The following is a 15,525-nucleotide window of genomic DNA, read 5'->3' as shown; positions in this document are numbered from 1 at the left end:
GTCAGCATGATTTTCGCCTTCCTGCGGGGAAAGAGTTTTCCTTTTGTGTGGGAAGGAAAAATTAAACTCTAATTTCTGGGCGCTGCTGAGCAAACCAAGGAAAAGAAACTGAAACCAGGCTCAGCCTTCGCAGTTGCTCAGTGTCTGAAGGCTCCTCCTGCCCAAGGTTTTGCGGGTTTTGCAGCGGCAGCAGAGGTGCCCGGGAGCCACAAACCTGCCAGGGCCGACAGGTCCTGCCGCCGGAGGCTGGAGGAGCGTTTCTGCAGCGGAGCAGCGCTGGGTGGTGAAGCCTTCGCAGAACTGGAAGGGCACACATGCCCTCTCTGCCCACCCGTCGTCTCCCCAGGCGTGGAGTGACCAGCGTGGAGCCAGAGCAGGGTCGACCCGTTTCTCATCACGCCGTGCGGCAGCCGGCTGCAACCCTGCCTGCGTCGGGGCGTGCAGTGAAAACAGCTCTGTGCGCCCGGAGAGGAGCTCGGCGAGACGGTGGCAGGACGGGGCTCAGGTAACCCCCTTCCCCGGGATGCTGGGAGGAGCAAGAGTGGCAAAAGAGAGGGGTAAGGGGGTAAAAAGGGCCGGTCATGTGTAAACAGCGTGTGTGCTCAAAGCTGTGTGTGTGAAGAGAGTGTGTGAGCGCTAGTGAGGATGAGGCCAGCTTAGTCCCGGCTGGATCCGGGGACACGGGCACAGCCACATCCCCAATTTTGGCTGCAGGATCCAGCACGATCTATTGCTCTCCAGCATGCTCCCCTCCCCACCCCTTGTCCCATCGCAACAGACTTGCTAAAAAGTCTGTCCCCATCTTTCCTGGAGCCCCTTTAGGGACTGGAAGGGGCTGGAAGGTCTCCCCGGAGCCTTCTCTTCTCCAGACTGAACCCCCCCAGCTCTCTCAGCCTGTCCTCACAGCAGAGGGGCTCCAGCCCTCCCAGCATCTCCGGGGCCTCCTCTGGCCCTGCTCCAACAGCTCCGTGTCTCTCCTGAGCTGATCGATCCTGGCCCGAGGGATGTTTCCCTCCAAGCCTTTGGGGGTTTGGGGGGTTGGTGGGCCTTCACCCCACCAGGCCAAAGCAGAAAAAAGAGGGGCCTTGCTGGAGATCTGGGAGCTGCTGAACCTGGGCTCAGCAGGAAGAGAAGGGGCCGAGCTCCAGGCACTGCCCCGCTGGCCCCAGGCAGCAGCAGCGGGCACCCGGCTCCGGGCTGGCACTGGCCACCAGATCAATGAAAAGCCTCTCCCCAGGCCCACCCCCGCCGGGCCGGGCTGGTGGAAGGCTGTCGGTGCGGAGGTACCGGGGGCGTCCCTGGGGGGAGCTGGGTGCCCGCGCCCTGCCGCCGGCGGTGCCCGGGAGGATGCCCGGCGGCCCGGCCCGGCCCCGGCAGCCGCGGCAGGGCGGGATCCCGGCGTGAGCCGCCCGGGGGAAGGCGGCCAGTGGCGGGCCGGGGCGGGCCGGGCCGGGGCCGGGCGGGGGGTGGCGGCGGTGACGTCCCAGAAACGAAACTTGGCGACTCTGCGGAAAAACGAAACTTCGGCGGGCGGGAGGCGGCGGCGCTGCAGGTGCCGGTCCCGGTCCCCGTCCCGGTGAGTTGCGTTGCCGGGGCCGGCGGGTGGCGGGCCGGGGCGGGGGCACCGGCACTGGGCCTGCTGGGGGCTTCGAGGCGGGCGGGCCCTGGCGGGGCGGCGAGCTGCGGGCCCCGCTGCCGCCCCTCGCAGCGCCCCTCGCAACCACCCCCGGGGGCGTCCGGACTCCCGGTGCTCACTCAACCCCCGGTGTGCCCCGATCCCCCGCTGCCCCCGCCGGTGCGCCTGGACTCCCCGGTGCGCCCCAACTCCCCGGTGCTCCCTGAACGCCCGGTGCGCCCCGACATCCCCGCTGCGCCCCGATCCCCTGCTGCCCCCGCCGGTGCACTCGGACTCCCCGGTGCGCCTTGACATCCCCGTTGCGCCCCGATTCCCCGGTGCGCCCGGCCGTCCCTGGGCACTCCCCTCCTCTGACGTCGTCGGGACACCGCTACCCCTCGGTGATCCCGGCCCTTCCCGCGGTGCACCCCGGCCATACGGCTGCCTCCGGTGCCCCCCGGTGTTCCCCGGTCCCCGGTGCCCCTCGGTGGCGCCCCCGCCCCGCCGGGTGGGCCGGGGGCCGCAGGCAGCCCCGCCCCCTGCCCGCCGGCCCGCACCTAACGGGCCTCATTTGCATTCCTGCGGCCCTTCGCCACGCCATTGGCCCATCCGCCCGGCTCGTTTGCATATCCACCCGGGGGGAGGCGGGGCTTCGCGCCTCTCCGCGGGGGGCGAGCGGCGCTTCATTTGCATATAGGCTCCGCCCGGGGGTCGGGTCAGCCCCGCCTCCGCCCCGGGCGGTGCAGGTGAGGGCCGGGGCTGCGGCCTGCGGGGTTCCTCCGGCCCGGCCCCTCCCTTCCCCGGGGCTCCCGGCCCCAACCCAACCCAACCCTTCCCCGGGGCTCCCGGCCTGCCTGGCGGGAGCAGCACCCTGCAGACCTCCGGGCTGCCGGGGACAGGCAGCGGGGCCTGCCGGCGGGGTATGGCTCAGCCTGCGTCCAGGCCTGCTGGGCCTCACTGCTCTTGCTGTGCCCCGCCGGGTCCGGCGCGTTCCCAGTGCGTGTAATTTTAGAAAGTCTCTGTGCAAAGTGGAGTAGCTATTTTTATTTGTTTGTTTCCCCCACCCCCCGCCTCCCCGGCCTGTGAGCTGGTGCAGCCGAGGGACGGTGGCTGTTCCCTCGTTGAGTGAGGGCCTTGCTCTTGACTATATCAGTTTCCTGAAAGTAAAACCGGAGCTGGGAGGAAGGTCACGTGACAAAGGTTCATTACTTCATGTTAATATTTCTCTTTCTGCCCCATCCTTTTCTCTCCCTCTGTGGCTCCGGAAAAGCTTATCTCGCTGAGTTTGCGTCTGGGAAACATGAAGCGCTGTGTGTGTCGCTTTGTTTCTGGGGATGATTCTCCTGGTTCTTGCAGCAAATGTGGGGCCCAGTTGGCTCCCGTCGCGGGCACTGAGGAGGAGGCTTCAGGTAGGAGGATGCAATGCGGGCTGAGCTGGGGGACACCGTGCGGGTTCTGGCTGGAGCAGGGGCTGGTGTGCCCTGGGGCTGCACGGTGGCCAGGGTCTGCGGGCGTCCACCGGTGCTTGTGTTAGCCCCGCTGCTGGTGTGGCTCTGCTCTGGCCAGGCCATTACATGCTGCTCTCGTCTCGGACTTCCCTTGCATTAATGGCCAGAGTCAGTGGCCAGTCCTCGCTTTGCGGTGACTGGAGGGAGACGGAGAGAAAAGCCAGTCAGTCGCTGACACCTCCTACACACGTTCCCCGCACTCAGATCTCCAGTGTTGAACTAGTTTCCGTTTTGCCAATGAACTGGTGCCATTTTTAGGAATGCTGCATTACAAAGACAGGTCTAATCCCTCTTGAAGTAGAATTTCCTATCTTCAGCTTGTTGTAAGGTTTAGATTCACTCCCTGCATTTCTCTCTGACGACACCCTAATGCTGTGTCTATGAACAGTAACAGAATCAAGTACGCAATTAATGCAGTTACGCTGAAGAAAAGATTTCCTAATCCTTTATTTGCTTAAAGAGAGAGTGACCTGGGCTACCAGAATTGCTTTTGGTGTGTTGATGTGAAGAAGTAGGATCCTAAAAGAAAGAATACACTAAATCAGCCTGCTGTAGTCCTGACAAGATTAGTTTTTAGCAAATGCCTCTGCAATCCAAATCCAGAATGGCAAGGTAGCAAACCCAGGACCTCCAGCTCTTAAATGCCGTAGAAAAACATCCAGAGCATCTGTTCTGGTGGTCCCAAAGCTTTGTCTCTGCTTCTGGCAATGATTAAAGGTGGTGGAAGGCATTGTAATGCTTTACCAGGTCAATATGCCCTCTGTCTAGGGGACCAGGGAGTTCCACCAAGTGAATGTGTGCAGGTCAAGCCCTGTCAAAAGAGTCACTGAGGATCAGGAAAAGCTCAGGGAAGAGTTTAAACTCTTCAGGCAATGGCGTGATATTAAATTGGATGTGAAACAATATTGCAAAGGATGCCCGCTTCAGGCACAAAACAACCCGCTGTCATTAAGCATGGTGCAGCCTTTGGGCTGTAATACTCAAAGGGGCCGTGAGCTACCTTCACTGTGATTTTTGTTCTCCTCCCAAAAATACTCCAAGGAAATCAATGTCTCTTGGTGTTGGTTGATCTCTGCTCAAAGAAGTTAAAAGCTTTTGCTCTCAAAATCAGGGCAGAGACAGTGCTGAAGCGCCTGTGAAACACGTCTTGGAAAGTAGAGATCTGCTCTCGTGCCTGACTCAGATCTGAGCTGCCTTTTCACAGGTTTTGAGGACTGGATAAAACTGTTGAATATAAAAAGGGAGTTTCCCATGCCTTCCTGGACACAACACTCAGCTGCGTGCTAGAGGTCACACAGCCAGTCCAGGAGGCTGTGAAAGCTGAGAAGTGCCAAGGTACTGTCATTGCACATCCTGGGGGGACCTTGAGCATTTTGACAGGCAGTTGTGGTTCCCAGCACCCGCTGCTTTGGCCAGCAGCGTGTTAGATGGAGGTAGGATAGGGATAGGTAGATCAGTGTCTCAATACAGTGGTTTCCTATCTTAATTATTCTGCTACTGACTGCAGGGCCTTGGAGAGGGAAGGAGGCTGTGCTAGGGAGGATGGTGACATTGCCAGTGGTAGCTGTTGAATAGGTCAAAACAAAGCAGCTCCTGTGTCTGCAATTGATAGGTTTAGTTGGTGGCAGGCCCTGCTTGCTCACCACCAGCTGAGAACTGTTTTCTTTCCTGAATTTAACAATTAACATTGCCTCCATTGCAGAAAGAAGAGAGGTGGAGCTTGCTCCAGTTCCTGATACAGGCCCAGAGCCTCAAGGAGATGTGAAAGGAGAAGGTGCTGATGGGCCTTCTTCCACCACTGAAAGAAAGGAGGATAGAAGATTACCGGTGGAGAACAAAAGAGGTCTCATCAATACCTCAGAGACCACACCCGAATGCACTGCAGGTGGGACTCCTTCCTCTGCTGTAACACAGGAGGAAGAGGGCTCATCGCTGCTGGACGATATAACAGGTCCAAGTGATAGCTCGGAGACCACACCCCGGTGCATGGCCAGCGGTTCTTCTCAGAAATCACAGAAGAGGGTAAGGCTGTTTGTTGGTGCTGAGGGGCAGGAGTAGCCGGTAACGTGTTGCTCTCTCCTTTGCAAAGCAATGGTGCTGGGCTGCGTCGCCGTGAATCCCTTTGGCCCGCATCTGGATGCTGCTGCCTGTGTTCCTCGGGAAACTGCAGATGTATTTGCTTACGTGGGGTGTTGCGTATGCGGAGAGCCGATGTGCTGGGCGGTACAGCTCCCCCTAACAGTACCTACGCTGCATTGAGGGAAACAGTACAGAAGCCAGCAGCTTAGTAATTGGTCTGATCTTGTTAGTGAGCATCTTGCTCAGCACTGCTCTGTGTTCCTGCTGAGAAAGTCTTGAACGTTACAGCTAGAGAATTCTCAAGAGTCACTTGCATTTCACCTGCTATAGAGGATGGTAGCTGGTCTTGTCCCGTCTCTTCCTCATCGTTCCCCATTAACCCAGTGGAGCAGGAAGATGTAGCAGCAATGGAGGAGAGATGACAAGGACTCTTTCTCTGACAATGAAAAACAGACATTGTCTTTTTGTTTCTCTTTTTTTCCAATATAGAAAAAGAAGAAGAGCAAAGCGAGGAAAGGTCCTTCCAGCTCTGGGGAGCAGAACTCACTGCCTCCTCTAATCACGGCACCAGCTCGACCTGCAGAATTGCCTGATACGGGTGTTATTCCCCAAGAACGCCAAACCCCGGGCAGTGAAGTAGCCAAAGCAGGTGCTGATGTACCTGCTGGTGGGAGTGGAGGAGCTCCTGAAAGCGACAGGGCGTTGGGTGACTTGGGGAAGGAAGGCGGCAGCGTGGAAGCGGTTGCAGAAGGCGGTGACAGCAGCGTAGACGTGATGACTCCAGCAAAGCAGAGGAGCACGGATAACGTGGCTGCTCCATCTCCAAGCTCTGCAGCCCCAAAGGAGAAGGTGAGGGGCGGAAGCAGCAGGGAGTGTGGAGAAGCGGTCAGGAGTGAGGTGGAAGGGGGCAGTCGTGCCCCTGACGCTGGCCAGCTTCCAGAAACCAGACCAGATTGCCAGTCCTCGGGTAGCAGTCAGAAGCTGGCCTCAGCAGGGGAGAGAGCGGGCCTTTCCTCTGGGTTGCCTCCTGGTACGGGAGTGCCTAAAATGGATCCTGCAAGTCCTGGTGCTGAACATCCAAGTCAAGAGGCAAAGGCTCCAGCCGCGGTCCAATGCTCGGAGGCTGGGAAGGAGAAACAGGAGAGCAGGCAGAAAGTGAGCTGTTTGAGTGCCAGGGCAAGTGTGTGAGTCCCCAACACAGCCGAATACTCGCCAGAGCGTTCAAAGTTTCCCTTTATGACTATGACTTGTTTGTGCTGTGAGTAAAGCTGAGGACCACGAGGCTGGAGGTATGGGGTGATGGCAGGGAGCACTGTGAAGTGTCTCTTTCTCGAGTTTTGCTCTCCTGCGTGTCAGCTCTAGCAGAGCGCTCTCGCCGAGTGGTTGCTCACTTTGCCCCAGGAGTTGTGAACTTGTCTCTTCTCCAGCCGCTCTTCCAGGTGTGCTCCAGTGAGCTGGGTGGGATCTCCTCTCACGAGGAGGTCTTTGTGCTTTGTAGCCTGTAAAGGTGTAAATTGCTGCTGGGTATCTTTCATTTTCTTAATGCCCCATCCTCTGGGAATGTGTGACTTACTGACCTGACTTCTTGCTACTGTTGAAGGTGGAGCTGCTACCCGAGCATTCACACCCCATTCAAGGAGTCACACACGCACCACACGAGTCTGTCACTCTTTGGACCGGGGTCGCCCTGCAACTGGCCACTGCAGGGAGCTGATGGGTGCCCCTTCTGACTCTCACACGCACACTCTTACTCTTGGGCGTGCTTCCGCCTTCTTCAGGCTCGACCCTGTGTTTCCCTCAGCAGAGTCTCAGGAGTTGAATATTAGAAAAATAAGTGATTTAATTGAAAGGTATAGTGACAGGGTCATCTAGCTGGCTGCCTCCAGAGAGGAATGTCAAACAAAGAAACCCCTGGGCAGTTGTACCTTTGCAGTCCATACACCTGCACTCACACGCTCCTCACGCGTGCTTCACCCGACTTTTAGTCCAATGGTGATTTTTGGTCCGTGGTTTTCTAACACCTTATTGGATTCTTTTTATGTGTCCAGGCAGACAGGCTGTTGACTGCTCTTATCTTGTTGATTTGCTGTCTCTGCTGACAGTTGTAGCCTCTTTATCTTCTGATTTATGCTTCTTGTGCACCTGTGCTCACTGGCAGACTGTGGGGAACTGAAAAGTCTCAGACTTAGAGAAAACACTACCAAAACACCAGTGTGTTATCGACATTTTCCTTGTGCTAAAAGACTAAATGCAGCACTGTACCAGCTGCTAGGAAAATTAATAAGAAAATTAACTCTATTGCAGCCTAAAAGCTTCAGCAAAGCTAGCTTCTCATGCAAAGTAAAGCTAGGCAAACATCTTCAGTTGCACCATACTATAACCCGAAGCAATTCATTCTAAGTAAAACTTACTTAAGCTAAACAACTAACATCTCTCATCACCAATGTGTTTGAGTTGGATTTCTCTTCCAACCCATGCATCGCTTTCCTTAACCAGTAGTTTCCCTCTATGAGGGATTTCTATTTCCAGAAGGGTGAAGCCAGCTGGTCTGCTGTGATTTCTGGGTGTCCCTGTCCCCTGCCTGAAGCGGTGTTGGATGTTTCTGCAGGTGTAACTTCCAGGGTCTCCTGTTTAATTGGGCACTGTTTGTCTTCCCCTTGCAGAGTGAAGGCACAAAGGAGAAAAAGAAGACCCCAAGTGAGAATGTGCATGAAGGAGCTGAGAAGACAAGTCAGACCAAAGGACCTGAGGCTGCTTTGATCAATACCTCAGAGACAACACCTGAATGCGCTGCAGGTGGGACTTCTTCCTCTACTGAAACAGAGGAGGAGGAGGAAGAGGTCAGATCTCTGCTGGAGCTGCTCCGGCATCACGTGAAGGAGAAGAGGGTAAGGCTGTTTGTTGGTGCTGAGGGGCAGGAGTAGCCGGTAACGTGTTGCTCTCTGCTTTGCAAAGCAATGGTGCTGGGCTGCGTCGCCGTGAATCCCTTTGGCCCGCATCTGGATGCTGCTGCCTGTGTTCCTCGGGAAACTGCAGATGTATTTGCTTACGTGGGGTGTTGCGTATGCGGAGAGCCGATGTGCTGGGCGGTACAGCTCCCCCTAACAGTACCTACGCTGCATTGAGGGAAACAGTACAGAAGCCAGCAGCTTAGTAATTGGTCTGATCACGTTAGTGAGCATCTTGCTCAGCACTGCTCTGTGTTCCTGCTGAGAAAGTCTTGAACACTAAAGCGAGAGAATTCTCAAGAGTCACTTGCATTTCACCTGCTATAGAGGATGGTAGCTGGTCCTGTCCCGTCTCTTCCTCATCGTTCCCCATTAACCCAGTGGAGCAGGAAGATGTAGCAGCAATGGAGGAGAGATGACAAGGACTCCTTCTTTGACAATGAAACACAGACATTGTCTCATTCCTTCTTTTTTTTTTTTTTTTTTCCGACATAGAAAAAGAAGAAGAGCAAAGCGAGGAAAGGTCCTTCCAGCTCTGGGGAGCAGAACTCACTGCCTCCTCTAATCACGGCACCAGCTCAACCTGCAGAATTGCCTGATACGGGTGTTATTCCCCAAGAACGCCAAACCCCGGGCGGTGAAGTAGCCAAAGCAGGTGCTGATGTACCTGCTGGTGGGAGTGGAGGAGCTCCTGAAAGCGACAGGGCGTTGGGTGACTTGGGGAAGGAAGGCGGCAGTGTGGAAGCGGTTGCAGAAGGCGGTGACAGCAGCGTAGACGTGATGACTCCAGCAAAGCAGAGGAGCACGGATAACGTGGCTGCTCCATCTCCAAGCTCTGCAGCCCCAAAGGAGAAGGTGAGGGGCGGAAGCAGCAGGGAGTGTGGAGAAGCGGTCAGGAGTGAGGTGGAAGGGGGCAGTCGTGCCCCTGACGCTGGCCAGCTTCCAGAAACCAGACCAGATTGCCAGTCCTCGGGTAGCAGTCAGAAGCTGGCCTCAGCAGGGGAGAGAGCGGGCCTTTCCTCTGGGTTGCCTCCTGGTACGGGAGTGCCTAAAATGGATCCTGCAAGTCCTGGTGCTGAACATCCAAGTCAAGAGGCAAAGGCTCCAGCCGCGGTCCAACGCTCGGAGGCTGGGAAGGAGAAACAGGAGAGCAGGCAGAAAGTGAGTTGTTTGAGTGCCAGGGCAAGTGTGTGAGTCCCCAACACAGCCGAATACTCGCCAGAGCGTTCAAAGTTTCCCTTTATGACTATGACTTGTTTGTGCTGTGAGTAAAGCTGAGGACCACGATGCTGGAGATATGGGGCGATGGCAGGGAACACTGTGAAGTGTCTCTTTCTCGAGTTTTGCTCTCCTGCGTGTCAGCTCTAGCAGAGCGCTCTCGCCGAGTGGTTGCTCACTTTGCCCCAGGAGTTGTGAACTTGTCTCTTCTCCAGCCGCTCTTCCAGGTGTGCTCCAGTGAGCTGGGTGGGATCTCCTCTCAGGAGGAGGTCTTTGTGCTTTGTAGGTGTCCGTGCTCCACTCGCAGACAGGCCTGTAAAGGTGTAAATTGCTGCTGGGTATCTTTCATTTTCTTAATGCCCCATCCTCTGGGAATGTGTGACTTACTGACCTGACTTCTTGCCAATGTGTTTGAGTTGGATTTCTCTTCCAACCCATGCATCGCTTTCCTTAACCAGTAGCTTCCCTCTATGAGGGATTTCTATTTCCAGAAGGGTGAAGCCAGCTGGTCTGCTGTGATTTCTGGGTGTCCCTGTCCCCTGCCTGAAGCGGTGTTGGATGTTTCTGCAGGTGTAACTTCCAGGGTCTCCTGTTTAATTGGGCACTGTTTGTCTTCCCCTTGCAGAGTGAAGGCACAAAGGAGAAAAAGAAGACCCCAAGTGAGAATGTGCACGAAGGAGCTGAGAAGACAAGTCAGACCAAAGGACCTGAGGCTGCTTTGATCAATACCTCAGAGACAACACCTGAATGCGCTGCAGGTGGGACTTCTTCCTCTACTGAAACAGAGGAGGAGGAGGAAGAGGTCAGATCTCTGCTGGAGCTGCTCCGGCATCACGTGAAGGAGAAGAGGGTAAGGCTGTTTGTTGGTGCTGAGGGGCAGGAGTAGCCGGTAACGTGTTGCTCTCTCCTTTGCAAAGCAATGGTGCTGGGCTGCGTCGCCGTGAATCCCTTTGGCCCGCATCTGGATGCTGCTGCCTGTGTTCCTCGGGAAACTGCAGATGTATTTGCTTACGTGGGGTGTTGCGTATGCAGAGAGCCGATGTGCTGGGCGGTACAGCTCCCCCTAACAGTACCTACGCTGCATTGAGGGAAACAGTACAGAAGCCAGCAGCTTAGTAATTGGTCTGATCTTGTTAGTGAGCATCTTGCTCAGCACTGCTCTGTGTTCCTGCTGAGAAAGTCTTGAACGTTACAGCTAGAGAATTCTCAAGAGTCACTTGCATTTCACCTGCTATAGAGGATGGTAGCTGGTCTTGTTCCGTCTCTTCCTCATCGTTCCCCATTAACCCAGTGGAGCAGGAAGATGTAGCAGCAATGGAGGAGAGATGACAAAGAATTTCTTTGACAATGAAAAACAGACATTGTCTTTTTGTTTCTCTTTTTTTCCAATATAGAAAAAGAAGAAGAGCAAAGTGAGGAAAGGTCCTTCCAGCTCTGGGGAGCAGAACTCACTGCCTCCTCTAATCACGGCACCAGCTCAACCTGCAGAATTGCCTGATACGGGTGTTATTCCCCAAGAACGCCAAACCCCGGGCAGTGAAGTAGCCAAAGCAGGTGCTGATGTACCTGCTGGTGGGAGTGGAGGAGCTCCTGAAAGCAACAGGGCGTTGGGTGACTTGGGGAAGGAAGGCGGCAGTGTGGAAGCGGTTGCAGAAGGCGGTGACAGCAGCGTAGACGTGATGACTCCAGCAAAGCAGAGGAGCACGGATAACGTGGCTGCTCCATCTCCAAGCTCTGCAGCCCCAAAGGAGAAGGTGAGGGGCGGAAGCAGCAGGGAGTGTGGAGAAGCGGTCAGGAGTGAGGTGGAAGGGGGCAGTCGTGCCCCTGACGCTGGCCAGCTTCCAGAAACCAGACCAGATTGCCAGTCCTCGGGTAGCAGTCAGAAGCTGGCCTCAGCAGGGGAGAGAGCGGGCCTTTCCTCTGGGTTGCCTCCTGGTACGGGAGTGCCTAAAATGGATCCTGCAAGTCCTGGTGCTGAACATCCAAGTCAAGAGGCAAAGGCTCCAGCGGCGGTCCAACACTCGGAGGCTGGGAAGGAGAAACAGGAGAGCAGGCAGAAAGTGAGTTGTTTGAGTGCCAGGGCAAGTGTGTGAGTCCCCAACACAGCCAAATACTCACCAGAGCGTTCAAAGTTTCCCTTTATGACTATGACTTGTTTGTGCTGTGAGTAAAGCTGAGGACCACGAGGCTGGAGGTATGGGGTGATGGCAGGGAGCACTGTGAAGTGTCTCTTTCTTGAGTTTTGCTCTCCTGCGTGTCAGCTCTAGCAGAGCGCTCTCGCCGAGTGGTTGCTCACTTTGCCCCAGGAGCTGTGAACTTGTCTCTTTTCCAGGTGTGCTCCAGTGAGCTCAGTGGGATCTCTGCTGGTGTGCTGTCATTTCTCAGTGTCCCCACCCATCTGAAGCGGTGTTGGATGTTTCTGCAGGTGTTACTTCCAGGGTCTCCTGTTTAATTGGGCACTGTTTGTCTTCCTCTTGCAGAGTGAAGGCACAAAGGAGAAAAAGAAGACCCCAAGTGAGAATGTGCACGAAGTAACTGAGAAGACAAGTAAGACCAAAGGACCTGAGACTTCCAGAAATTATGGTGCTTCGTCTGTAACAGAGAGTTGCAAGGACAAAAAGCAACAAGGGAACCAGAAATGTGTGGATAAGGTTAAAGAAAGGTGAGAACACCCCTGCTGCTCCCTGGCTCTCTTCACATACAGGATTCGGTGGAAGGAGGACTAGAGGACTCCAGGTTGAGGCAGGGGGTGAAGTACTAAGATTAAGCCTGCATGCATCTTGGATATGTGGAAATACAATTGCTTAAAGCTGAGGTAAACTGCTGCTCGTGCAACAGAGAGCTCACGTTTAATCGGCAGTTGCTGCAGAGTTCACGTACTGGGTAGTATGGTACACTTGGTACTTGAACCTGTTTGAGTATCAAAACAATGAGATTGCTCTGTTAGTTCTTACTGTTACAAACAACGTGTGCGTTACACGTGTAACTCTGTGGGTTAATAGTGTGAAGAGCTCTTTTGATTAGTGGAACTTGCTCTGTGTAATCTGTATGAGCTGGAAGGAGGATAAAGCATAGCCACTGCAGGTGACTCTGCTGGGTGAGGTGTTTCTGTTGGTTTACCCATGCAGTGGCCCAGGTGCACGTGGCCAGAGTATTTCATGCTGCCTTTAGGAACCCATTTCTACCTTTTTGCACTAGGCCTGTTATGTAGCATCAGTTTGAGTGAAGTACTGACAGAGCTCATGGGTCTTGCATCCAGTAAGTGTGTGACTCGCATCTTATTTGTGGCTTGTAATGTTTTGTGCAATTTTTAAAAAATAGTAAGAATTATAGTTCTTTGTATTTTCCTTTGAATTCTTTCTCATAGTTCTGTGAGCCGAAGGGACGGTGTTACAGTATATTTCCATGCGATATTGTCCAAAGACTTCAAACTAAACCCTGAGACCCATAAAGTGTTCATCAGGGGTGAAGGCATTTCTCCCTATGCAAACTGGAAGGACAACATTTGTGAGCTGCACTGCGCCAAGTAAGTGCCCCCGGGAGTCACACAGAGGGGTGGGAGCGTTTGGGCTCTGGAAAAGAGGATGGAATGTGGTACTTCATTTAACGTGTAAGCCTGTAGCTATATGCCCATAGGTGGGTATTGCTACAAAGGGTTTTCATAGTGGAGACAAGTATTCTAAAACTTTCATCATGAAAGAATAATCACATTCCTATTATAAATGGAGTGATGCGTGGAAAAGGAAGTATATAGGTCAGCTGACATGTCCTTTGCCTGCCTTTGCTGTGTTTTGTGTTTCCTAGGTATCTAGAAGAACATGGATACCTCATTGAAGGCGCTGTAACTCTTGCAAAAGAAAACATGAATAAATACATTCCTTACAAATATTGGGTTAGCTGTGGTGAAGGGGATTATGAGTTTATTTACAAGAATTCAGTATTGAATTATCACGTGAATCGCTGCTTATTCATAAACAGTAGCTTGCTCAGCAACAGAGGTGAGCTTTTCTGACTGGATCTGCATATTGCACTGATCCGTGGGGTTTTTTGGTGGGGTGATCTCTAGCTTTATACAGACTAGCATTATTGTTAGACAGCACTATCTGAAGTGGGAAACTTAATGGGTCAGCGCGGGTGTTTCTGTGGTCAGCTGAAGGAGTGAAGGCATGCACAAATGTGTGTTTGTTTCTCAAACCATTGTTTTCCTGTGTTCTCGTCTGTGTTGCTTACTCTAGAATGGCATCAGTATGATGATATTGTGTGTAAGGCTTCCATGCTAAAAAACATACGGAAGATAGTGTCTCTTGATAAAAACAAAGATGTGGTGAAAGGGAAGAAAATAGCTGCAAATATTATGTTAGAAAATATCTTCAGCATTCTTGGAACCTGGAGTCCCGACAACTTGAGAAACTTCCTCGGCCAGCTGAAACAGTTTTACTTTGTTACAAAAGAACCCAGGGTATTTGAGGACAGGCAAGTGCCATGGACAGAGTTAAACTTTGGCACGCAGCAGGTAAGCCCTTTTCTTCTAACAGATACTGGGAAGCAGGTGCTCAGTTACTAAACGCAGCACTTTTGAATTTTGCTGTTGACTTTGGGTTAATTTTGCTTTTCTAGACCAAATGTTCAGGTGTGACGGAAGCGGTGGGGATCCTTTTGGGGTGACTGCCACCGTCTGCCTTGGGAACTTCGGTCACACCTTTGTAATTAGGTGCTGGTCTGAATATCCCATATTGGTCAACAGCAGAGCTGTGATATGGCGAATTCTTACTTGAGTGGGTTTTGTTGTCTGGATATTAATTTCCTAAGCCTGGCCCTTTAGTTTTGCTGCCAGTCACACTGTCACCGACTTCTCTGCACTCATCTTGGACTCCAAGCCTGCCTTTTTTTTGAGTTGAGCTCTTCCTGGTCCAGTTCTAAGCAGTGATGCAGAGAGGGCTTCTGGAGCCCTACATTCCTTACCTGGCATAATTATGAAAGGTGGCAGAAATGTCACGTTGTCTTTTTTGGGGCTTCAGACTGGTGTCAGGGCTCCTTGTTTCTAACTCTCCTGGTGACACAGGAGAGGCCACAAGATGGCATACCCGCCCAGCTCAGCCGAGCCCGCCGGTGTTCTGTGTCACCGCTGGTTTTCAGAAGGGTGATTTTGGTATCACCAAGCACGGCAGTACCATGGTCCCCCCCCGGGATGTGGTTTCAGAGTAGCTGCTGGGGGCTGTGGGTAAGGACAGAAATCTCTCTCCTTTCGTTGACTCCCAACCAAGGCTGAGTCCACTGCTAAACTGGAGTCTGCTTGCGGCGTGCGATAGTGACATAAGGCAGCGTTGCGTGTACAGCTGCTCAGCTCACCAGTTCCCTTCCTGAGGTCTGCCCCAGCCCCTTGATGCTCCCCAGCTCTGCTGGGCATGGGAAGGTGTGGCAGTAGCTGAGCGGTGGGAGCTGGTGGCACGGAGAGGGGCATCAAACAGTCGCGGGTACCGGGGTACCACGCCTGACGTTCTGGTGGTGGTCAGTACCATGTGTGCTTAGATGCCAGTACCACGCCGTGTCATGGGGTGTACAGGGCTGTCCAGTGTCCTTGCTGTAACCAGCAGAAGAAAAGGGCTTCAGAAGTAAAAGACTTGTTGGGGAACTAATGCTGCAGTTGGTTTGTTTCTTCCCTTCTTTATCCTAGGTGAATGATTTGCTGCTGCAATACATGAGGAGAATAGCCCTTCCTTTCCTTGCACCAGAAGGTACAAAAGCATCACAGGAGGACATGGTACTAAAAAGTAAACTAGCTCTGGGGCTCACCATTCTCACAGCAGTTGAATCGCTCCAGCTGCCAGTATCTAAAACGGATCTGGCTGACCTGTGTAGCCTCTTGTGCTTGGATAAGGTGTCACAACAAACCATACTGGATGAACATCATCAAATCACAAAGACTTTTACAGCAGTTACTAGGTATGTGTGTTACTGGAGCACTTACAAGCTAACTAACTGGGCTGGTTTTGCAGCAAGTATAGCACCCTGTGATAAAACAATAAGGGATTTGGATCTCTAGTGTCAGACAATCACAAAAAAATTAGGTTTGAAGGTATCTTCGGAGGTCTCTGTGCCAACCTCCTGCTCAAAGCAGAGCTGAAGCCCAGGCAAGGTTGCAGTCAAGATCTGAAAA

At 53.4% G+C, this 15,525-nt stretch overlaps 1 protein-coding gene across 1 annotated transcript in view; it reads left to right on the top strand.

Annotated features, from left to right (window-relative positions):
* The first annotated feature begins 1,532 nt into the window (after positions 1 to 1,532).
* The window catches only part of RNF213 (ring finger protein 213), a 57,325-nt gene continuing 43,332 nt past the window's right edge, over positions 1,533 to 15,525 (top strand). Inside the window, exons 1-13 of the mRNA XM_063351827.1 lie at positions 1,533 to 1,576; positions 2,886 to 3,024; positions 4,826 to 5,145; positions 5,692 to 6,051; positions 7,866 to 8,090; positions 8,646 to 9,311; positions 9,994 to 10,218; positions 10,763 to 11,428; positions 11,849 to 12,030; positions 12,736 to 12,894; positions 13,173 to 13,366; positions 13,604 to 13,881; positions 15,043 to 15,311. Coding sequence (XP_063207897.1) covers positions 2,916 to 3,024; positions 4,826 to 5,145; positions 5,692 to 6,051; positions 7,866 to 8,090; positions 8,646 to 9,311; positions 9,994 to 10,218; positions 10,763 to 11,428; positions 11,849 to 12,030; positions 12,736 to 12,894; positions 13,173 to 13,366; positions 13,604 to 13,881; positions 15,043 to 15,311 — 3,653 coding nt within the window. The 5' untranslated portion in view covers positions 1,533 to 1,576; positions 2,886 to 2,915. The remainder of the gene's footprint in view (positions 1,577 to 2,885; positions 3,025 to 4,825; positions 5,146 to 5,691; positions 6,052 to 7,865; positions 8,091 to 8,645; positions 9,312 to 9,993; positions 10,219 to 10,762; positions 11,429 to 11,848; positions 12,031 to 12,735; positions 12,895 to 13,172; positions 13,367 to 13,603; positions 13,882 to 15,042; positions 15,312 to 15,525) is intronic.

This window comes from Chroicocephalus ridibundus, chromosome 14, assembly GCF_963924245.1.
Source record: "Chroicocephalus ridibundus chromosome 14, bChrRid1.1, whole genome shotgun sequence".
Lineage (NCBI taxonomy): Eukaryota > Metazoa > Chordata > Aves > Charadriiformes > Laridae > Chroicocephalus > Chroicocephalus ridibundus.
Note: the sequence above shows the minus strand (reverse complement) of the source record. Positions and strands in the feature narration are given on the sequence as shown.